The sequence below is a fragment of the Electrona antarctica genome (assembly GCF_951216825.1).
Source record: "Electrona antarctica genome assembly, chromosome: 10".
Classification (NCBI taxonomy): Eukaryota; Metazoa; Chordata; class Actinopteri; order Myctophiformes; family Myctophidae; genus Electrona; species Electrona antarctica.
The window spans coordinates 8,622,831-8,648,121 of NC_136791.1; the positions used below are offsets into that span (position 1 = coordinate 8,622,831).

At 44.2% G+C, this 25,291-nt stretch overlaps 1 protein-coding gene across 4 annotated transcripts in view; it reads right to left on the minus strand.

Annotated features, from left to right (window-relative positions):
- Positions 1-25,291, minus strand: part of LOC306931175 (neurexin-1a) — a 528,074-nt gene that overhangs the window by 292,649 nt on the left and 210,134 nt on the right. For all 4 annotated transcript variants that reach the window (XM_079512408.1, XM_079512407.1, XM_079512406.1 and 1 more), the window contains 2 exons: positions 4,206-4,409; positions 17-43 (listed from right to left, as the gene is read on the minus strand). In XM_079512408.1, the coding sequence (XP_079368534.1) occupies positions 17-43; positions 4,206-4,409 (231 nt within the window). The remainder of the gene's footprint in view (positions 1-16; positions 44-4,205; positions 4,410-25,291) is intronic.

Below are 25,291 nucleotides of genomic sequence, written 5' to 3' on the forward strand. Positions count from 1 at the left end.
GTGAACAGTCACTTACTGGAGGTACAGTTAATCCTGATACAATCTAGACAGGGAAAAATAGATGAGACATGAATACATCTTTCAACAGTTACATCTGCAGACATTAAAGCATACAGTCCACCCGCTGGGGACAGACACACGGACACCGGCCTTCCTCCCATGCTCTCCTCTATTAGCCACACACACCTTATTATCTGGTACAGAAACATCAAAGCCATCATGGACATTAAAATACTTTATCGATTGGCTTTCTGTATAATTTATTGACAATGTCAACATGGCCTTATTTAAAAAAAAATAACACATTTGTTTTGTAAATGTGGTCAAATTAAAATGTGAACTGCTTTAACCACATTAACCCTGGCTTCTCTATTTTGGACATGTTATTAAAGGGGGAAACCACCCATTTTCAACATTTTACTATGTCATTAATGGACCTTAGAGCTGTTGTGTGGAAATAATAAAAAGTCCCCCCATTCTGTGTTTCCTAGAACTGTAATTATGAAAAAAATCATTAACATGGTGAAACACATCTTGATGACATCATCAAGATGTGTTTCACCATGTTAATGATTTTTTTCAGACCTCTAGTTCTAGGAAACACAGAATGGGGGGACTTTTTATTATTTCCACACAACAGCTCTAAGGTAGATTAATGACATAGTAAAATGTTGAAAATGAGTGGAATGCCCCTTTAAATCAATAAATACTTTTCAAACTTCTATAGCCAAAGTATAAACTATGGCTAGTGGTTAAGTATAAGCACAGTGGTGGCCATATCCTGCATTATGAGAGCATGAGGTCACGGTCAGGGTCAGGCAGAACCAGATGGATGGTACTAAAAAAACAAGGCTAGATTCTACATTATTTTGCAGTTAAGAGAACAGATGTGGATTTCTGTATTTAAAATATACAGTGGTTTGTGTGGAGTGAAGCAAGCTCCTGGTCAAGTATGCATGAATGCACATTTCTCAGAGTACATTTCCACCTCGTGATCTTTCTGGAATGAATGATGCAATATTGTCACTGTGAGTAATTCATTACTTGATAATAATATAATATATACTGTACAACACATGTCTTAGGAGCTTCTACATCAGTGGTTCTTAAAGGTCCTTGAGGGAGTTCCAGGGGGTCCCCAGCTAAATGATAGTTTGGAACCAAATGGACCCTTACGGGTCTGTAACTATGAGTGTACAAATGGAACCAAATGGAACCAAATGGACCCATTTGTACACTCTCAGAGTTAAATTAAAATTGATTTGACCAAATAAAATGGAGTCCATAGACTAATGCATGTCAAACTGGGGGTCCTTGAAATTAATGGTTGAGAATCCCTGGCATATCTTTCCAAATGGGGGTCAGCAGGCTAATTAGTGTAGATGAAGTAGTAATACTTCTACTGCTATTGCAATAACCATTACTATTTATCTTATCTTCTGTTAGTGATTCCGACAGCACTTATTTATTTACCACTTAGTTGGTACAGAGTAGGTATTGTAAGTAAGGAACAATGTCAAGGTACAACTAACAAACATACATCTTGCACTAGAGTCTCAAGCTATGCCGTCTCTACCAATCTGTGGGGTTCTCTCTCTGTACCTTCCTCTATCTTACTGACCCATGGTGGGTGTTGTACTCCGAGAAAGGTGACCCAGATCTGACCCTAACCTTCCTGTCCACTTGGCTCTGCCCGTCGTGTGTCGTCAACCGCAACGGAAAAGTGGTCGCACACAGCCAGAGACCAACACTAGCCCGCCCTTACAGGGAATGCTCTGCTTTCCACAAAAAAAGAAGAAAATCCATGAAAGAGGAGAATAGAAAATTGCAGACTTGAAGAGCCTGCGAGGGGAACCGACAGAGTGAAAGCTGTGACACGTGTCACAGAAAATCTAAAAGTGAACAAAACATGTGGTTGTGATGTGGTCCGTCAGGCCCTGTCAGTGTGTGGCGCTGTTGTTTTGGTGATACTGTACAGTATACATGCTGACGTGACATGCACGTGACAGGCTGGGATCTGTGTATGGTCGCTCTAAACTGCACCACTTAGGGAGCCCAATTCTGTTTAGCCAGCGGAAAGGAGAAATAGATGGCTATCATTTCTGCAACACTGCCCTGTTCAGGGGATATGAAACTTTTCCCAGGCATCACTGGATGTTCCTTGGAGCAAGTGTGTGGGTGTGTAAACGCACGCACGCGCACAGGCCGCACACGCACACACTTTATTTGAGATTTTCAGGAGCTGGGTTTACGACCAGAACGCTGTCACTATATCACAACATTCTGATAGCCTACCTGATTTCTGGCCTAAATTGACCGCTGTAGATGCTGGTTCTTAGGTGGTTCTTTACGTTCTACATATTGCTCTAAAGTGTGGAGTGTTAGTAAAATGATTAATATGAGTGGTAAATATTATAGCATCCACTGGTTCCCAACAGAACCAAATGATTGTTTATTTAAGAACATAATTATTTACTGGTATAGAACAAGTCAGCCACTGACGATCAGAGTTTAAACCCTGATTTACAACACCGTAACTCATGATATAATAAATAATGCATAGATATCATAGTTTGTCTTTGCACTTTGATAACTAGGAATAATGCATGATTGAACATAAACAGGCAGCCGTGGTTTAATTAAGCCCAGGGGATGACCCCCCTCTGTGTCACAAAGACACAGAAAGATTAAAGACATACAGAAGCAAGCAGTGTTGTGCATGTGTCGACTAATACACGCGTGTGTCTGCGTGTGGGCATGCATGTCTCAGTAGACAGAAGGTAGGAGTGTGTGACTGTATTTGTGCGCATTAAGCTCTTGCAAGTTTCGACGAACTCAAATAATGAGTTCATCACAGCAGGTGTCATTTGTCACCTCTGGGTGAGAGGAGTGTTTATCAAAAAGTTTTGTAGAAACAAGTATTTAGTTCTTTGTGTGCAACAGGTTGTCTGGCAGGAGTCGGACCAAAAATATATCAGCAACTTTGACGAGGGCCACTATATTTCCACACTCACTCCAGAGGGGCCACATTGCATATTACTGTCGTAGCGAAAATAGCCAATCTACAAGCTCAAAACGCGTCGCAATGCGACGCATTTTGAGCTTGTAGATCAGCTATTTTTGCTATATTTTAATTGAAATCCTGATTTTTTTTTTTGCCATTTTGGAATTGGAATCCTGAAAAGTAAAACTTGTATTTAATTTAAAATGCCTTTCATTATAGTTATGTTAACTTTATGAACTAAATACAAATATATTGGACATAAAAAAAGACAATAACATTTTAATACTACTCATTAGACTACGTATATATACTGAAGTAATTAAAGCGCTTCATGTTTGCATGTTTGGAATTGTAACGGCTGAAATCAATAATATAGCAGTATTCTGATATTAACCTGCGGGCCGCATCAAGTGAAAGTGGGGGGCCGCCAGTTGCCCGTGTATGGTGTAAATAAAAAGTGCAGTTTCTTTTTGAGTCCTAATGTAGTGTAACACAGCAGAGGGACCAGGCAGTGAGCATTCCCTGCTGGGCTCAGGGCAGCTTTGTGTGCTCGGCTGGCTGTGAGCGCTGAGCTGCAGACTCGGACCATTGAAAGTCTACATACCATCTCTTACTATTCAACACAAACAACAAAAACATACAGCAACAGGCGTGAGTGTGTGTGTGTGTGTGTGTGTGTGTGTGTGTGTGTGTGTGTGTGTGTGTGTGTGTGTGTGTGTGTGTGTGTGTGTGTGTGTGTGTGTGTGTCTATTCATGTAGTCATATAAACCCCTCAAAAAACTTTGGACACTTGCGTTTGTTTGATCATATCGTTGTCTGTTGTTACTGTACTAGCAGAAACCCACCTATACTGTAGGTTGTACTAGTGGGGCCACCCACACACACACCTAATCAGTGGCGGTGCATGATCATTACAAAATGGAATATCATTCGAAAAGGAAATGGATGGGGGCTTTCCAATGACAAGATACAATATGCCACCGGCACAGTAAAACAGTCAAGTGATCAAACAATCGCACGTTTCCAAACCTTTGCTTTTTTTTTGAAGGGTTTACGAGCGCATGACTGTGACAATGTTTGGCTCGTTGCATCGATTTGTTTTGTTTTTTTTAGCCGCCCGCCACGCAGCTTTGGCTGCCTGTGGTGACAGGCGGCGACATGGGGTGGGGTGCGTCCCGTGAGAGGCGGTCGGTCGGTATACCTAAGTTGACGGTGAGGCGGACGCGGCCCGTCTCCAGCTCCAGACGCAGGGTGTCGGCGGATTCGCGGGACGTGGTGGCCATCAGGACGCCGTAGGCGCGCTGGGAACGGAAGCGCAGCGACACGTCCTCCGCCTCCGTGTGCATCACCAGCGGCAGCTGGATCTTCATGAACTTGCTGCCGTCGTAGCTGAGGATGGTGGCGTCTGCAGGGGAGGAGGAGGAGGAGGAGTCGTGAGGCAAAACACAGCAGCGGTGGAAAAAGTAGGCTACTCAATTGTTTTACTTAAGTAAAAGTGTCAATAATGCAATGTAGAACTACTCCATTGCAAGTAAAAGTCTGGAATTCAAAATGTACTTGAGTAACAGTATTGGTATCAAAATGCACTTAAAAGTACCGAAAGTACTCTTTATGCAGAATGTCCCATTTTAAGTTTTCACTTTTGAAAATAGACGATCTACAAGCTCACAATGAGTCGCGCCACGACGCATTGTGAGCTTGTAGAGCAGCTATTTTCAAATTGCCGAAATGTGTGTATAGGGCTGAAGTGGTTACTGCATGTTTTGTAATAATAATCTAGTAACTAAAGTTTTCAAATAAATGTAGTGGAGTAAAAGTACTAGGACTACAATATTAGCCTCTGAAATGTAGTGGAGTAGAAGTAAGTACTGAACCTTTGACATACTCAAGTGAAGTACAAATACCTCAAAACTGTACTTAAGTAATTAGTACTTAGTTACTTTAAACCACTGTTTAACCACCTGGTGGACAAAATAGCTAGCGCTTGGGTACCACGTGATCATTTTTCACTATGAAGCCGCCCTGGTTGTCGCCATCTTGGATGCTAACAGTAATAGCACCATTGCTAGCGAGCTAAGACAACGTCCATCCTTGCTCCAGAAAACGCCCAATGTTCCAATCGTGATCACCGGATAATCAGAAATGACCTCGGAACATCACCGATCTGTTCAAAACCACGGACAGCGCCGTAGTTTCAGAGAAAAGAGCATGCAAAGGCCGCGGCTAATACAGAAGCTAATGGCTATGGAGAAACAGAAACAGTGCAGGCGGGGCGCTATAGCAGCCGTGTCTAGGCACCGGAGCCATTCCAAAAATTACAGCGATATCAAACGCCTTAAGACGAGCATACTCGTCTTAACCCATTTTGGGCGGGAACCCCTTTTGGTGTTAGCATTATGTTATGCTATAGCTATTGAAAAATAGCAGATCTACAAGCTCATTACTACGAGTTTATAGGTCTGCTATTTTTGAAAAATCGAAGAACGACTGACATAGAAACATAGCTTTTTCAGAAAACTGTCAGGATGTAAAGTAGCCTTGCCGAGCCATGAAGCCCATAGGGCAGGAGCCTATCTCCTGTTTCTGTAGCGTGAGGCAGCTTGATGTACAAGTACACCCCCTGGACATGACGCTAGTATGTCCTAGGGACTTACCCCCAATCCAACCCTTGATGCTGAGTGTCAAGCAGGGAGGCACTGGGTCCCATTTTTAGAGTCTTTAGTATGACCCGGCCGGGGATTGAACCCCGACCTCCCAGTCTCAGGGCGGACACTCTAACCACAAGGCCACTGAGCTGGTCAGGATGTAGAAGACATTTTTAGAATCTCATCTCAGGTCAAAATGGGTTAAGGCAACTACTTGCATAATTAATTTACAGGACGAGTATACCTATCAATTAAGTGTTAATATAAAGCACACGATTAGATATAATTCACGGTAAAAAATCCTGAGTGTCCATTTAACAGAGTGAACTAATGTCACCACATGGCCCGAAGATTCCATCTGGTTACATTTGTTCACTCTCAGAGATGCAAATGGATGAATTAACACGAAAGATTTGTCTGCGTATCACCTTTAAAACGCTGCCCTGTGTAAATTAATAATTTCTTTCTGCGTGCATAATTCTGCATTGTAAATAAGTCTCTCGCTGAAAAGAACATACAGTATGTTAATTTGTCAATTTGCTCTAAAAAGGATTCTCATTAGGCGGGGAAGTCAAGAAGCATAATATGAAGCTTATTTTCAGTAAGCAATTCATATCCGTGCGATTATCAATGGCAGCGTTCACCATGGGGAGTCTAGACAGATAATTATACTATATTAGTGACAGCAGGCAATTCAAATTATGAAAAACACTGTAAAAATCAATAACAACAAGACACTGAATTAAACTCTACGTCATCCAGGTCTGCTTCTTATTTTATTTTACGTGGGAAAGACAAAGAAAATATACAGAGAATGTGATTTGTAAAGTGCATCATACTGTATTGAGCCAATGAACCGTCTGAATTACTTAAAAATCACCTGTGTGAAGTGAGGGGCGCTCTTATACATATACATCGTCTCATTCCGGCCAATCGCAATTTGCGTCCCCACTTTTGTCTTCAATGTTTGTGTTTACGTAATGTTTGTGTTTACACAAACACTCAAAGCTGGCCATTCATTATCAATGGCATTTAATGTTTGTGTTAGGACAATTTCTATCCGTACTGCACTATGGAGACATAATCTATCATCATGCAGCTGCCTCCACACTCAAGCCACTGGACTCAGTTTACCACTCGGCTCTGAGGTTTATTACTGGAGACAGCTACGATACTCATCACTGTACCCTATATGATAATGTGGGCTGGTCTTCTCTGACTGAAAGACGCAATAATCACTGGTACCTCTTCATATATAAAGCCCTGGTCGGGAATTGTAACTCGCTCCAGTGATTGGCTAGGCCTTCTGGTCCCTTTTGCCAACTCTGAACTTGGAAAGGCTGCTTTCAGCATCGGTGCACCTGATTCTTGGAATGTCTTGCAACAAGAACTTAAACTTAATACCCTGGCATCAATTGGTCATTTTAGGAATTTACTCAATAACCGTCCATTACCTGTATGTTGTATTAACGGTTTGTTGTAACTAATATTGTTGTTGTATTACTGTTTTTTTGTATGTAATCTCGGCATCATTGTAAATGAGGGGTTCCCTCAATGGTCTCTCCGAGAATTTAAATAAAGGTTGAATGAATTGAATGAATGTTTGTGCTTACACACACCCATCAAAGTTGGACATATGACAAACTGCAAGACTAAGTGTGTTGTGTTGGGGGCAGGCACAATGGCACTAGACATGCAGAAGACAGGGGAAACTGTCAGGGAAACAGGGAGGCTGACTTGATGTTTGGAATGTTGGAGGCTGCGTGGTATGTGGGAGGAGAGGTGCAGTAGTTCCGACATACTATTGGTCATTAGACTAAATGGTAAATGGTAAATGGTGCATTTATATAGCGCCTTTATCCAAGGCGCTTTACATAGATTGTGCATTACATTCACCCATTCACACACACATTCATACACCGATGGCAGCGGAAACCATGCAAGGCTCCAACTAGCACATCGGGAGCAATTAGGGGTTCAGTGTCTTGCTCAAGGACACTTCGACAGTAACTCTGGGGGAGCCCGGGTTCGAACTGGCAACCTTACGGTTACCATGCAGGCACTCTACCCCACCGCCAGACTGACAACCTACCTCAAACCCTAACCTACCTCAAACCCCAACCTACCTCAAACCCTAACCTACCTCAAACCCTAACCTACCTCAAACCCTAACCTAACCGCAAGCACGGGAGCAGTGCATGTCCGACCGTTGTTTCCACATGTCGGACCTTTGGTGTGTCGGATCTGCGTGTGCATCCCGTAGGGGGGTGTGTCGTGTGCATCCCGTAGGGGGGTGTGTCGTGTGCATCCCGTAGGGGGGTGTGTCGTGTGCATCCCGTAGGGGGGGGGTGTCGTGTGCATCCCGTAGGGGGGTGTGTCGTGTGCATCCCTTAGGGGGGTGTGTCGTGTGCATCCCTTAGGGGGGTGTGTCGTGTGCATCCCGTAGGGGGGTGTGTCGTGTGCATCCCGTAGGGGGGTGTGTCGTGTGCAAATCAGCATTGCTCTCAAATGTTTGTGTCAACAAGGCCCATAATCCGTCACTTGCCTCTTGAATTTGGTCTACCGGTGTATAGGGACTCAAGAAAGAAAGACACGCACTTGTCCTTTGCTACCTTTGCCTCTTTACACAGTGATACCTGAAGAAAGTCCGTAGGGACCGAAACGCTGTCTTCAATCTTGTACCGAGCAGATATTCAGTGTGCGCCGGCATAATTTTCATCTCCTTTGCACTTTTTAGTAAAATCCTGAGAGTATATTGTAGATACACTATGTTAGTGTAAGAGACAGGAAACAGAGGGCAAAGAGAAGGGAGATATGAGAGTCATGATAGGAGTCAGGTTCAAAAATCTGAACATTAACTCAACTGGCTCAGCCACCAGACACCCTGATATGAACTTGGCTTTTCACTGAGAAAATGTTTCTCATTGGCCCAGTGCCAGACCCATTTACTGCATTTGTTTTTTCTTCCAAAAGATGCTGCAGCTGCTCTGGCTCTGCCCTTCTCGTGTCTGGAAAATACCTAAAGTATTTGTCCACGTTGTGGCTATACTACATGCCAGTTCACCCATTTACAAAAAAAAGAAAAAAATCTAAAAGCCCTGCTAGCTCCCCTTCTTAACCCATTTTGACCTGAGATCAGATTCTAAAATTGTCTTCTAAATCCTGACAGATTTCTGAATAAAAATCACACCCGTGTGAACTGAGTGGTGCAAGGTCTTATATAGCCTGCTCAGCTGTGGTCACTGACGTAATGTCTCATTCCGGCCAATCACAATGCACCATGCTCATTTTTTGGTACGAACAGACACGTAAACTAACAAAGCCAGTTGCTAACAAAGCCAGTTGCTCATTTTTTGGTACGAACAGACACGTAAACTAACAAAGCCAGTTGTAGGAGTGGTTTACACCACTCAAAAAAAGCTATGTTTCTATGTCAGTCGTTCTTTGGTTTTTCAAAAATAGCAGCCCTACAAGCTCGTAGCGCACCACTCGGTGGCGCGCTATGAGCTTGTAGATCTGCTATTTTTCAATAGCTAAAGCATAACATAATGCTAACACCAAAAGGGGTTCCGCCCAAAATGGGTTAAAGCCCCATATGATGCTTCTCGCACCCAGCCAGACGAAAGATGCCCTCACTTTCACTAGTGTAGCTAAAAATACCATCCTGGAGGCTGTGCTGCTGCTCCTTACACCCAAACTGGAAATGTTGGCCAAAAGGCTGTGTAGGGGAAAGGACATTTTATCACTTTCTCCCCCGAATGCACTCAGCAAGTTTCGTGACAGTCTGCCTATTAGATTTTGAGGTATCTTCTGTACAACTGGAAATCTTGGTCTAATGGTGGCACGAGATAGAGCAATTAAGGCCATCGGATCATCAAATCAGTATAGGGGCCATCCTCCAGGGACCAGGGTGCGGGGAAAGTGCAGCAAATTCCATAACAATCCAGCCATTAGCTGTCGAGATATCTTGTTTGCAAGCAAAGAGGTGTCAGTAAGGACAGTCAGACCAGACAGCCAGACAGATATCACCATCCTTAGAGCCCTGCAGCTAGCACAGCTAAAAATAAAGTAAAAAAAATAAAACAACAACCCAGAAAACAGCAAAGCAATCTCTCAAGTTGAAACTCACATAGCAAGTGACTGCACTCCTAAATGCAGATATGTCTTCCAGCAGCTCTGCATGAAGGCCTGACACGAGTCAAATATTACATTAGGTTGTCTACTGCAGCTGACAGCCAGCCACCCAGACTCTGTCTCGCTCCTAGCTGTCTTCTCTCTGTGCCAATTTAGATAGGCCCCATCACCGACAGCACCGTGAGGGGCAGGAGCACGCCAAGCATGCATCCCACGAGACCCATCAGTCTGTGTGCTAATGAACGCAAAATAATGATGATGGCGGCAAAATAGACTAGAGGAAGGGGAAAAAAGTACACAAAAAGTACTTGGTGGAACGGAAGGGAATTATGAATATGGCTCATTAACACACACTTTCAGAACGAGGAACATCTGACTCAGACCTACGTTTTGGATGTTCAATATTATACTACAAAATCACACTCGTGAGAAGTGGGTGGTGCAACTCCGTGTGGGGGTCCCTGGAACTTCCAGACCCACAGGAGCGTACCCAGGGTGCCGGTACGGTTCCGGCGAGCAGCCCCAGATCCGAAATGGTCGAGAAATTACAGAGTTACCGTGTGGGGGTCCCCAGGGGGTCCCTCTACTGCACTGTACTGTCACTGTACTGTACTGTACTGTCACACCCGAAATCATCATATATACAGTTAACACTTTAATTGCCCGGAACTATTTAATCCATTACATTCATGTGCCCAGTCGATTTATAAACACGGACGCCTTTTCCGGACGGACCGGGCGGAAGTTCATGATGTTGTGTAGCAGCTAACAATAGCCACAGCACTTTAGAGTCGATCGACAACAACGGGAGACAAGAATAAATCTATCGAGACTAGCGAGTGGACCGCGGAGCGCCGTCTAACACAGGATATTTTTTCAGAAAAAGACGGGATGATTTAGATCGCGATTTATGAACATTTTAAGATTTTCGTTTTCATCAGCTAAACAGAGGAGGGAGTTTTTTGATGACGTCTCACTCTTGCGCGTCACCGAGGAGAGCCCAGCAGGCGCGCCTGGGCTATACAGCCAGGCGATCCGTTCTCGTATCAATAAACTTCGTCTTTAGGACAATACTTCGTCCTGAGCGTCGGGCGTTACTAATAGAAAGGACAAAGAACTTCGTCCTGGGCGATGGGAGTGTGTGTGTGTGTGTGTGTGTGTGTGTGTGTGTGTGTGTGTGTGTGTGTGTGTGTGTGTGTGTGTGTGTGTGTGTGTGTGTGTGTGTGTGTGTGTGTGTGTGTGTGTGTGTGTGTGTGTGTGTGTGTGTGTGTGTGTGTGTGTGTGTGTGTGTGTGTGTGTGTGTGTGTGTGTGTGTGTGTGTGTGTGTGTGTGTGTGTGTGTGTGTGTGTGTGTGTGTGTGTGTGTGTGTGTGTGTGTGTGTGTGTGTGTGTGTGTGTGTGTGTGTGTGTGTGTGTGTGTGTGTGTGTGTGTGTGTGTGTGTGTGTGTGTGTGTGTGTGTGTGTGTGTGTGTGTGTGTGTGTGTGTGTGTGTGTGTGTGTGTGTGTGTGTGTGTGTGTGTGTGTGTGTGTGTGTGTGTGTGTGTGTGTGTGTGTGTGTGTGTGTGTGTGTGTGTGTGTGTGTGTGTGTGTGTGTGTGTGTGTGTGTGTGTGTGTGTGTGTGTGTGTGTGTGTGTGTGTGTGTGTGTGTGTGTGTGTGTGTGTGTGTGTGTGTGTGTGTGTGTGTGTGTGTGTGTGTGTGTGTGTGTGTGTGTGTGTGTGTGTGTGTGTGTGTGTGTGTGTGTGTGTGTGTGTGTGTGTGTGTGTGTGTGTGTGTGTGTGTGTGTGTGTGTGTGTGTGTGTGTGTGTGTGTGTTAGGCTGCGCAACAGTGACACTTGGTTGTGAAAATCAACCAAACGCTATTTTCGTGCTTGGACAGACCCAGCCAGCCAGGGACTCAGGGACACACAAAGCTCTGCAATGCACCACTCAAAAACATGAAAGTTGACCCAGGACAGGAATTCAACTGGCTAAAGCAATGCACTATCCTAAGTGTAAATTTAAGAGAAAGGGTGGGTGGGGACATCGGTCTCCAGAGGGAAAATTGCTTTTAACGTTTCACCCAACTGATTTCTGCTCAGATGGGCGCATGTGGGGGTCAGGTGGTGGGTTTGTTAGGGGTTCAAGTGTCTTGCTCAGGAACACTTCGACGCACAGCAGAGCAGAGGGTCAAACGTATGACCTTCTGATTCCCAGACGGCCTCTCTACGGCCATATTATAGTTATATAATTTGGCTGACTTGCCCACGCAGCCACCAGCCATCCCTGGTGGCTGAGTGGGCAAGTCAGCCAAATTATATAACTTGTAACTTATAACTTGTAAATCTGAGATTGTACAAAATGTGTATACACTCCCAGAGTTCAATTATAACACTCAGAATTTGATAGTGTAGTCCATGGACTCTGAATATTGAGCTTCTTTTCGGGGTGACTGCGTTTACTCAAAAGCATTTAGGCCGGCATGTCTGGAGAAATGCCGGGGAGATTGTTTAACACTGTTCGGGAGGTTGTAACAGTAACTAAACCATAACCCAATAACAAAGCCATTACTGCAGCTGCTGCGGTGCCGAGACAGAGGGTGAAGTCGGGGAAAGGAGGATCGGGTGGGGCGAGTGGCGGCCGGGATAGGCTTCCAACGTACACACACCACCTCATCACCACAGGCTCGTCACACGGGTCCAGTGTCACATCCATCCCCCCCCGGGATGAGTCCGCCACATTCCTCACCTAAATCCAATCTGTCCACACAACCCCTCCTGGGGTACGCCGCAGATGACGGGGGCGCGTGACAAACGAGCTCTCGCTGCTAAACTGTCTGCCTCCTGCCAGGCAGCAAAAAGCAAAGAGGCTGCATTTGAAAGCTGTTAACAGATGCCAAGGAGACCGAGCAACAGCTCCTAATACTTGAGAAATGTTGTTTATTACTTGCAGACGTCATCTATTACAACCATAGTTGATGCAAAGTACGTCATCCGAATGAACATCATCCATAGCTTAATATAGACTCACCATGGAGACTAGCTTACTGACGATGGACATTTAAAAAAAGAGAAAAAGTAAAGGAGGTTTGGTAAGCAGGGCATTAACAGTAATGGAAGTAAATCATCCAGCAATAGAGAACCGAAGTCTGACATTATTACTGCCACTATCGGTAGGAGTACATTTTTTCTTCCATTGAAAATACAATGAGGTCTCAATAGCATCGTGGCTTTTAAGGGCTGTGTTCCAAAATAAACAAATTAGCCTGCCAATTTTACTCTATATATAAAAGATAGGAAGCATTAACGGACAGCTAAAAGTACCAATTCATCCAACGTTTCATGAATACAGTACATTTTCTCCAAGCACAATACTAAGATAGCCCTGTGGAATGTCATATAGAAAACATATTTCCATGACCCAGGGGATAACGGAGTCACGTCAGGACTTTGAAACTTTGATACAATATGAATGATTGTCTTCAGCAGTGAGTCCAGACTCCCTACATGTACTATATGCTTTCAATCTTTGTCCATTACACCTCTGATGAAGTTCAAACAAGACCGAAACATCATGTTTTTAACTTTTCGTTTTAATAAACGGTTTTAACCCATTTAGACCTGAGGTCGATTACAAAACAATGTAATCGATTCTACAAAATGTCTTTTAATTAATTCAATCCTGTTTTCTGAAAAACCTATGTTTCTATATCAGTGGTTCTCAAACTATTTCATGTCAAGGACCCCTGGATTTTTATTAAATTTGCCACCGACCCCCATCTGAAAATATGTCGTTTGGGGGACCCCCCAGAAGCAAAGATTTGACTTAAAAACATTCGCTCGGAAATATATTCAAAGATTCGTGCCACATTTTCACTATTTTTCAAAAATAGCAGTTAAGTATAACATAATGCTTAAAACACCAAAAGGGGTTCCCGTCCTGAAGGGGTTAAATAAAATAAGTACAGAGCAATAACAAAAATAATTCTGTCCAGCAGCAAATTTTTTAATTGCTTTCAGAGGGAATGACTTTATAAGATCAAATCTGAAATCACAGTAGTGTAGTGTTCAGTGGGCCGAAACAAATCAGGTCACAACAAGGCAGCTGTCCATCTGACGACCAGTTTGAAAGAATATTCAATCAGCTTGGGAAAAGGAATGAGAGTCCAATGATGTCCCAAAAAAATGTCGCACCAGAGCCGACTCAACAGGTCCCTGGCACCAACCTCCCAAGGAGACCAGTGGTCAACCCTCAACAGTTCCACGACCGCCCACGGCCCCTGCTTGGCCAGCCTTCACAAATGGGGCAGCAGCGCACGCCCACTGTAGTGTGAGCTTGCTTGCTTGCGGAGAGGAGGATTAGTCACCCTCCATACAGCAGACCGGGAGGCAGCTTTTAGCATTCGCATAAGCAGTGATTCTTTTTTAGAAAATCTGCATCTGCACCAAGCATCGCCGTTATAGTACTAGAAAAGGTGCACTCGCTGGAGTGCAACTCTTTGCCAGGAGGCATGCCCCAATGATAACAATTTCTGTCTGACACAGTAAAGTCAAACTGCTACTCTTTCTTTCTCTCTCTCTCCCTTTCTATTGTCCCCGTTTGTAAATAGTCAAACATAGTGCTTTCTTTGATGTGGTGTCACACACACAAGTTTCCCACCAGGAAAAGTGGCACTCGAATACATTGTTGGTTGATCAAATAAGGGAACTTGGACAACTAACTGGATGCAATACAAATTGGAAACTTTGCAAAACAAGCCACGAGTCATGTGCGCACACACACCTGCATCCATGCACATGCGTCATAGGTGCACGGGATATGTCAGGTTTATAAATGTATGATGGTGTTAATCAGATGTAGGCTTGCTTGTCTCCCTTTTTTTGTTGCTTTCTCTCTCTCTCTCTCTCTCTCTCTCTCTGTCAGTCTAGATTCTCTATGTAAGAAGGTGTTGTGTCACGTGTGTTGCTATGTTTATTATGTGCCTATAGAGCGTCGCAGTCCCGCCTCCTACCCTGGACCAGGAAATGAAACCCAATGCATTATTCTCATAGACATTTCTTAAAGTATTTATTTAAAGACGGTTACGCCGCGGACAAAGCCAACTCGAGTCGTGACAACTCATGACAACACAAACAATATTTTGGACCAAACAAATAATTAGAAAGAAGAAAAAAACGGCAGGTTACAACACTTTTTTTCTTGTTTTTCTTCTTTGTAATTATTTGTTTGGTCCAAAATATTGTTTGTGTTGTCATGAGTTGTCACGACTCGAGTTGGCTTTGTCCGCGGCGTAACCGTCTTTAAATAAATACTTTAAGAAATGTCTATGAGAATAATGCATTGGGTTTCATTTCCTGGTCCAGGGTAGGAGGCGGGACTGCGACGCTCTATACACAAGACGTAACAATGGTAAATGGTAAATGGTGCATTTATATAGCGCCTTTATCCAAGGTGCTTTACATAGATTGTGCATCAATTCACCCATTCACACACACATTCATACACCGATGGTGGCAGAAACCATGCAAGGCACTAGCCAGCACATCGGGAGCAATTTGGGGTGCAGTGTCTTGCTCAAGGACACTTCGACAGTAACTCTGGGGGAGCCCGGGTTCGAACAGGCAACCTTGCAGTTACCATCCAGCCACTCTACCCCTGAGCCACCGCCGCCCTCAATAAAAGTCCACATTGAACCTTGGAACACCTCTCTGTCTCTCTTTTGCACCCGTTTCAACTTTCAAGGTTATTAACACCAAACTCTTGGATGGAGCTCCCACCACTGTCAACATGACCAGCAGTGGTGGGTTTTTTTTGTATTTGTTTGTATCAATACCGCAATGTTACAAGTAAAAGTCCGGATTCAAAATGTACTTGAGTAAAAGTATTGTCATAAAGATGTACTTAAAAGTACGAAAAAAGTATACCTGGCTGAAGTGGTTAATGTATGTTTTGTAACTAGTAACTAAAAAAGTTTCAAAATAAATGTAGTGGAGTAGAAGAAGTACAGCAAAATGTGACATACTCAAGTGAAGTACAAATACTTTAATTTTCCTTATCTTTTTTTAGGTTTTCTGAGCCCAAAAAACCTGAACTTTTAACATTCAGTATTTTCTGTGGTCTGGGGTTTTCTGACTCAAACAAGTGCTCTGATTTTCCTATGGGCTGTGATGTAAGAGTCCACAAATCCCAATGACAACAATTTGCCAGCAGATGTCACCGTTGAGGGATTTTGCCTGTTTTCATTGCAGCTCAAACGGCTTCAGAACACACAGAGAAAAACCCCAGAGCACAGAAAAGCCACTATAGAATGTTCAAAGTTCAGGTTGTGTGGGTGTAATTGAGGTAATATTACCTAAAAAGAAAAACGAAAAATAAAAATAAATGAAAATTACTGTCATGAATCCTTTTAAGTAAAATGTGCTTAGTTACTTTCCACCACTGATGACCAGTGCTCCGGCCACTGTGGAGGCCAACGCTGCTCGAGCGTGTCACCAACGCTCAAAGTGGCCGGGCCAGATGGCTGGCAGCCCAGCCCAGGCCAGCTGATCATGGCGTGTGCTCAGCACAGCTGGCTGTTTTCCCCGACATGTTCAACCTCTCTCTCTCTTTCCTTTCCCTATATGTGTACAAAACAAAGAGACCTGTAGCATATTATTACCGCCCACACCGAGCAATCATCAATTTGCATACTGGCAAAAACAGATCCTCAGATGAAAAACCTGTGCCACAACACTACTCCATGCTGCCCTGCACCTGCATGGAGATTAAGGCGTAGATGAACCACAGTTTGGATATCAACACCGTAGTCGACCTCCAGAATCAACACCGAGCAAACGATAATAGGCCTGATCATTAAAGGCCTTTTGCAAACGGATCTTATTTTAATGACGTTTGGGAGACAAGAAACACTTTCCTGGGTTTTTTTATGTGGGTAATATCTATGTGTTTTTGTTTTTATTTTATTCAACATGTTTATTAATTTGTATTATACGATATAGTATTCTCACAACAATTATTCACATTTCCATCCACACAAATGGCAGCACAAACACTAAAACAAAATCTTCAACAACAGGATCATTGTCCATAAATACAAAAAAACTAAAAACAAACATATACAAAGTTGTCCCCATCAAAGTTGTTTTTAGATATTTTAGTATTTCAAAGTGTGTGATGTCATGGACACTGGTCTCACTGCTGGATTACTACAATGACCATAATGCTTTGCTGCACTCACCCACTCACCCTACCTTGTGGAGAATGATAGGGCTGTCTTACTCATAGATATTATAAAATAAAGATGCCTCATTATTGGCCGCTGCAGTTCATTGTTACGACGTGTGTCCATTGAAGGCAGGAAGTCAAGCGGAAGTGCCGCAGGGAAGCGCTGAAGGCACGCTGCGTCGCTCATAGAGTATAAAGAAGGATAGAGACTGAACTGGTACGATAGCTCCGCCCCTCCGCTATTCATCAGTGGAAGTTGTTCAGTGGCGTTTTGAAGCACCCGGAAGGACAGTCTACTTCCGCATTTGCCAACCAAATTTTGGTTGGCAAATGCGGAAGTGCAGCCGAGCGCTCAATGTTAAAGCCAGCTGCACGGGGTTTCCTCGTCATGAATCCACGGGTCCGCCTGCAGTCCCTCCTCTTACCACTAGGGCCGAGCGCCTCAACGTTGGAGAACCTCACTGGGGCCTTGGCGTCGCTGCCCAAGTGACGTCACTCATGCGACTCCTGCACGTCTCTCTCGCTGTCACTCAACTGACTACTGGCCAATCACAGCGCGTCTTTTCCGGGACTGCCATTACGTGCTCTTGCTTCCGCTATGCTTCGCCAAGGAATCTCTGGAAAATTGTGCCTTCAATTTTGACACGTGCCTCAGAGCCGGAAGAGCCGTCTACCTTTATATGTCTATGGTCTTACTGAGATGTAGTCCAGGAAGGAAGTGAGACCATCACTGGCACTTTGAAATATTATACACACAAAAAAAAAACAGGAAAGTGTTTGTCTCCCAAACATCATTAAAATAAGATTTGGTTGCAAAAGGGGTGAAGTGGCCCTTTTAACAGAAAGACAGCCTACAGGAGAGAGGACAACAACCTGACACAGTGGTGCCAGAAGAACAACATCTCTCTCCATGTTGACTTGACCAAGGAGAGGACCAAGGAGATGACCAAGGAGATGACCAAGGAGATGACCATGGACTACAGGGAGCACACCATAGAGTTATAAAGGATAGAGTGCCCCTCTGATATTCATTTCAGTGGTGTTTTGAAGCACCCGGAAGAACGCTCTACGCGCTCAATGTTAAACCTGTTAATGGTAAATGCATGCGTGCCCGCCTGCAGTTCCAGCTCTGACCACTACGTGTCGCGGCTTCAACATTGGAGCAGACCCATTGCCATCAATGGGTGTGCTGTAGAGAGTGTCAGAAAAAGTTCCATTGCGTTCGCATCAGCCCCCCCAGGGGATGAGCACACCGGTCATGTGCCAAACAAAAAGAATAAAAAAAGGCCTTGTTCAACTCAGGGCAGGCGGCTGTAAGAATTTCGGGCATGGGGCCCAAGATCCTACAGGCCTTCCATGAGGGCATCCTGCTGACATCCTGCATCACTGCACTGGCCTCAACCGCACAGTGCTGCACAGGGACAGCCCCGAGCTGCAGGATGTGAGCTTCCATCCATCCAGGATGTATGCAGTGAGTACAGTACACCATACAGAAAGTAAAGCCCAGTAGATTAACGCACGCATGCATGTGCACGCACGCACACACACGCACGCACGCACGCACGCACGCACGCACGCACGCACGCACACACTGCATTTCTATAGTCTCTATTTGTTTTTGTTTTTAACAAAACCAATAAGTCTACTGATCTCTTTAATGTGAGTCGCAAATCGAGTGGCAAATTAAAGTGAGTTTAACATCGTTTAACGTTGTTTAATGCAATCAGATAGGACTTGCTTGGATGCATTGGGCTGCTGTCTTTTTTTGTTTTGTTTTGTTTTTTGAGGCTAAAAAACATGGCTTTCAAACATTTGAATTGGAATTGGAATGCATTGGGCCTCAATTTCCCAGACCCCCCTTGCATGCCAGTGTGACGGATGTTTATCCGATGACGTCATCAAAACGCGTCACCTATCCCACTCTGTCCGATGGAAACCCTTTAAGTATTAAAACAACGTATTAAAAGGAGTGTTAAGCAGTGACGTCATGTGGCAGCCACTGTGGTCGCTCGTCACTTCACAGTCACACGAGTGTGATTTTTATTAATTTCTTATTCTAGGTGTTACCTCAGCTGTAAGTGCATTGACGGATTCTGTCCAAACTGCCATAAATAAGAAATGCTCCGGTACATATGAAAATATGGAGACTGACATGTGAGGGAATCATTATCTAATGCAAAGTGAGCACCTGTCAAAAATCCAATCGTGGAACCCCAGTTGTGTTTAATATCGAGCTAAATTGAGAGAATTGAAGCTGTTCTCCTCCCGTCATCCCAACAGGAGGCTGTCAGAGAGGAGGTGAAGCATACCAGAGTAAACCAGGCATTCATTTTTTGCTCTCGCAAAGCACAAAGAAAAGCCATTGTTTTGCGTTTTATACGAGAAAACAAGGAGCAAAATTGGGGGGACCTGCTTTTCAGCGGCGTAACAAATGCACTACTAACAAGGGGGGCAGAGGGATGGCAAACGACTCAGTGAGTTCTTCCTCGATCGGCGCGCATGCAGGCTCTGCAGGAAAGGGAGAAGCTGTCATTTGCATGTCACAGGATTGTGACGCCCCGCAGGCAGCACCGGGCCGAATCCAATTCAAATCTTTGCCTGGAAAACAATTGCCAAAGGGTTTCGGAAAATGTATGTTCAACATTCATAATAAACAGGACGAAATGGCTCAGAGACATCATGCATAATTCAGAGGGGGCTCATGTCCTCTTTGCTGCAGTCCTCCTTTGAATATCTTAGGGCAGAGACAGCCAAAGAAACAGAGTCACATGGCTACGTCTAAATGGGTGAAAAAAGCCTGCCAACCCAAAGGGGATTTCCTGGAGACGTGGAAAGCATTCCCCGCGCAGAGATAGCATCCTTCTGACCACTGCCCGAGTCTAATGCTGCGAGCAATGCAGCCACTCATCGGGGGATATGATCTGAGACCCAGCCAGACAATATGAACCAGAGCGTGTCTCTTCACAGAGTGACAGACTAAAGTCAGAGAGCAATAAAACAAAATCAGACCCGTCTGAAGTGAGTGGTGCTGTTGGGGTGTCTGACGATTGGTTGTCTGTCTGTCTGATTGATTGATTGATTGATTGAAATATTAACAGTTTGCAGAATTACAGTACATTTCAAGCACAAACTCAATACAAAGACTGTTAACTGTAAGTGGACAACCCAATTAAGCATTACACTTGTTTACAAGAGGGTCCACCTTGTTCAATTCATCTGACTATTTGCTGTCAGACTATTAATTGGTTGTCTGACTATTGGCTGTCTGACTATTGGCTGTCGAACTATTGGTTGTCTGACTATTGGTTATCGGCTCTCAGCTTCCCACTCTCAGCTTCCCAAAAAACTCACAGATTTTTGTATTTTATTTTGTATTCCTCCACATTTGGGAAGACTGACAATATCAATACGATGTCAGAGATTCACAGGGAAGCCATACCAATGGCACTAGATCCCATCTGGTTTGTAAGGGTGACTAGGTTTGGTCCCGATCCGATCATGTGATCGGAAATCGGGGCCGATCACGTCATTTTCAAATGATTGGAATCGGATCGGTAGCAAAAAACGTGATCGGAACATCCCTATAGTATCAGTATTATCGCCATAACATGATATTATAGACTGGATATTGTCTGTGATTTTGGATATTGTACTATTGTGAGTACGTGTTCTATATAAAAGATATATATCGGATCGGGAAAAATCGGTATCGGCATATACTCAAAATCAATTGATCGGAATCGGATCGGGAGAAAAACAACATGATCGGGACATCACTGGTGACTACTGAAGGAGACCAATTGAAAACAACAACCTTTATTCACCTAGAAAAAATTTAATTCTCAACTAGAGGCTCATTGAATGCGGAACTCTAGAAAGTAGAACCTGGGACCCTTTTCTTTTATATATTAATTATTTAACTGCAATTGATTAATTTCCCTCTCTTCCTTAGCTTCTTTTATATGGTCATCTCTTGCCTACAAGTTTCTTTCCCAATAATTTTTTGTAAAGTATTGTTAATTATCGTACATTTTTCTTTAAGTCTATTCTCCCCTCAGGGCTAGCGGGTGGGTGGGTATGTGTTATTGTCGGTTTTGTTTTGTCATGGATGTTGTTGTTGTTGTTTTGTTTTGTTTTTGTGTACCATGTTCCTTGTATGTCTTGTATTTTAAAAATGGAAAAAACCCAATAAAACAGAAAAAAAGAAAAAAAGAAAACAACCAAACAAGAAAACATCATTACAGTATGTGTTGCAGTTGGTTCCAAAATAAATCAAAAGCCTAATCGATCCGGTCATCGATATGCATCACAGCCAAGAAGATTCTCCGGTGAAAATGAATAGGGACGGACAGACTTTGTTCTCGAAGTCAAGTTTGTATACTCCCATAAGCTAGCGTTATTGTGCCTTCATAACATTAACAGCTGTGTGCTCACATCCCCAGAACAAATCACCCACAGCACGCTCAGTAAACTACAGTATATCTTTCAGTCAATTCTCTATACATCTGTGTGGCACCGAGTCTAGGGAGTGAGCCAAACCATTCTCTCTTTCAGTCAATTCTCTATACATCTGTGTGGCACAGAGTCTAGGGAGTGAGCCAAACCATTCTCTATACATCTGTGTGGCACAGAGTCTAGGGAGTGAGCCAAACCATTCTCTATACATCTGTGTGGCACAGAGTCTAGGGAGTGAGCCAAACCATTCTCTATACATCTGTGTGGCACTGAGTCTAGGGAGTGAGCCAAACCATTCTCTATACATCTGTGTGGCACAGAGTCTAGGGAGCGAGCCAAACCATTCTCTCTATCATTTCTACTAGTGTGGGGATTTCTTAATACTGACTAAATCATTCTCTTCTGTCAACATGTATGCAAAACATGTTCCGGGAGTGTTAACAATTCAGCAGTATTCCCCTTAAAAGCATTTCACAATTATACAATAGCATTCTGCAGCTCGTGGCAAATTGCGTCATGCTCTAAAAAGCATCAAATGTGCCTCAAATAACCAATTCACTACACTTACACAATGTACCGCACATTCAAATACAGTTACATGTTGGGGAGATTTGAAAAATGACATTCTAGTGCTGCTGTGGAGTGGATGCTGTGAATAATGCCTCGGGAGTTCATGGAAATCTAATTACCGTGGCTTCAGGGTTCAATACAAACATTCTGTAATGATGTATTCCAGAAGTCTGACCTAAATGCACCATTACAATACCATGGAGTCATGCAGGTTACGTCACCCAGCAGCTCAAACCACAGCTGATAATGGAACGCATCACATGCCGCGTGGCGTGTGTGACCTACATAGAGAACAGGCAAAGGTAGCAAAATAAAGGAAGGCAAGCTGTCAAAACCAAGCATTTCCAAAAGTGTGTTTATGTGAGTGTGAATGCAAGCCTGCAAGTACACGGGTATGTGGTGTATGCATAATTATGTACAGTGGTGATGGTGAACAAAGTACTTATCCACAGAACTTGAGCCAAAGTATAGATACTCCTGGTCAAATATTACTCTACTATACAAGTGAAAGTTTCCCAGTCAAATGTGTACTTGAGTTAAAGTACTGGAGAACATGATTTTCACTCTCAAAAGTATAAAATTATAAAAGTATTCAAAAGTACAAAGTAGAACTACATTTTCGTTTCAATATCATTGTCGCGATGCAATGTGTTACGAGCTTGTAGATCTGCTATTTTCACTACATTTGAAATAAGGCGTAAGTGATTAATTCATAATATACTTTTTCCCTTCCTAGAAATACAATGGAGTCAAAAGTAGTACAATATCTGTTGGCATGTAACAAATAAGTAAAGTACAGACAAAATATTTACTTAAGTATAGTACTCAAGGCCTGGGCCATGGCTCAATGGTCCAGGCACCTTGGCTGGTAATCCAGTCTGGCAGTGTGCCGTGGGTTCGACTCCCGATCCCGACGGCCTTTACTGCATGTCTTCCCCCCCCATCTCTCTCCCCATTTCCTGTCAGCCTACTGTCTGTCCCTCCATAAAATATATAAAATAAAGGCGAAAGCCACAAAAAAAAAAAACATGAAAAAAAAAAGTATAGTACTTAAGTAAAGATACTTTGTTACTGTCTACCACTGTGTTGTTCACTGCAAGTACAGTACTATACAGTACATGTATGTGGTATACTTTTACTGTCCACCACTGTAATGTCCACTGCAAGTACTACAGGTACAGTATGTGGCGTGCGTGCGTGCGTGCGTGCGTGCGTGCGTGTCTGCTGGGTCTCTGGACCCTGATCTTGAGTGTGCATGTTTATTGATTGAGCGTTGGAGACGACATCACCCTTGCTTCTCTCCTTCATCCATCTGTGTGGGGCCGCAAGTGTCCTTCCGTGCAGAAGCCGTGCACTTGCTGACAGCGTCGGCAGGCCCCAGCATGTCATCTCTCATTAGGGACTGTGTGTTGTGTGCATGTGCTGCGATGCACCCAACGTTATAACCCAGCCATCTGGGAGACCCACCTCAGCCTTACGCTCCAAGACTAATATTTGGGCTAATTAGCAACTGGAGGAACAACGAGGAGGTGGAGGACATTTGGGATGCAAGGTGGGAGAGGGAAAGGGGCGGGGGGGGGAATCGCTTTGTCTGCTTAATTAAAATCTCTCAAAAAAGGAGGGGAGAATGGCTGCACGGTGCTCCTCTTCCTCAACCCCCGCCTCCCGTTCCTAATTCCTCATCCTCTCCCTCTGCCTTTCGACCATATGCAGTAGCTGTGTTTTGCCACCGGGTGGTACACCATGCATTGATAAGTGAGGGCTGGGCTAATTCCTCTGACAGGCTCCTCCAGCCTGCTGGTGGTGCCTGCCTGCGCCGCCATACGTCCTACCAGCAGCGCCGAGGCAATCTGGAGCCATCAAAACAGCTGGCAGCCTGCCGAGGAACGTATACCCGCGTTGCGTATACCAGCGCTTCCACTCACATCTCCCCGGCCGCCGACACCACCAGTCTCATGCTCGGGACCGGAGACACGGGCCGAGATGAAAGCGGTCGGACAGGCAGAGGGAGACAGACAGATGGGGCCAGGAAGGAGTGTGTGTGCGTGCGTGCGTGCGTGCATGTGTGTGCGTATGTGGAATGGTAAAAAACTCGACTTAGTAAACTGGACCCGAGTTGTCTCTATACAAACTTGGACCACTTTTTTCTGTCTCTACCAAATGTCTTTGAACTGTTCTTTTTGGCACCAGAATATATGGATGCTGGGGTTCAAGTGGTTAATTTGGAAATGTTGAGGGGGTGGTGTTAAACGGGGGGAGGGGGGGAGGGGGGGGGGGGGAGTCATACAGGCGGAGACCTCACTTTCATAATCTGTCACACCTGCCGCGACTGACGCAATACGCACGTCCTTTGAAAAGCTCTCCATCGTGCATTTGACTGATCTCTGCCTTTTTTGTTTACTTTTTGGATGAAGTCAGTATGGATTAGACTCTGCTCATGAGTGAATCCATGAATGTGAGCGCGCTCGCTGCTAGATGGGGCAATTAGCCACGCTCCCTAAAGTGAGAAGCTCTAACGCCCCCCTCTACCCCCACTCAGCCTCACTCTTATGCACAATGCTCTTATTTCAGTGTGCTCATTAGCTGGGAGCGGAAGCGCATATGGGGGGGGGGGGGGGGGCATATGTTTCACAGACGCACAAGCTACCGGTGGAACCTCTGAAGGAGGGTAATTTCACAAAAGGTGTTTGTAAACTAGTATTGGTCGGTGGGGATTTTATTTGGAAATTCAGTGTGCCGTCGTGTTACATGAATGTCTAATTAAAGCAGTTATTATACAAGTTATTATTCTCACTAAGGCATGAGACTGTTATGAACGGTAGACATTTTAATCCATACAAAGAGAGTTATTTCATCTTGAACGCAAACAACTGCGAGCGTAATGGGCAACGTTAACGATTAACCCAGTGGTTCCCAGCATGATAGTTTGAAACCAAATGGACCAGGTCCATTACGCATAGGCGGATCTAGAATGTATGGGCCCCTGGGCCACCGTCATGCAAAAGGGCCCCCCCCCCCCCCCCCCCCCACCCCCCTGGAGCTTTTTTTTTTTCCGACGTGGCGAATACTGTCTGCACACGTGTACGCATAACAATTATGACATATAGGCCTGCGATATTCAGAATTTACAGCAAGGGATTGCTTAAAAATAATGAACAGACAAAAACTAAGCCAAATAAATGCAAACTGAGGGTTTAAACACTTGCAGTAATGTACCGTATCATGATGGTTTAGGACTTTTGGGGTCATTTTATTGACACAAATGAATAAGCCCATTGTTAAT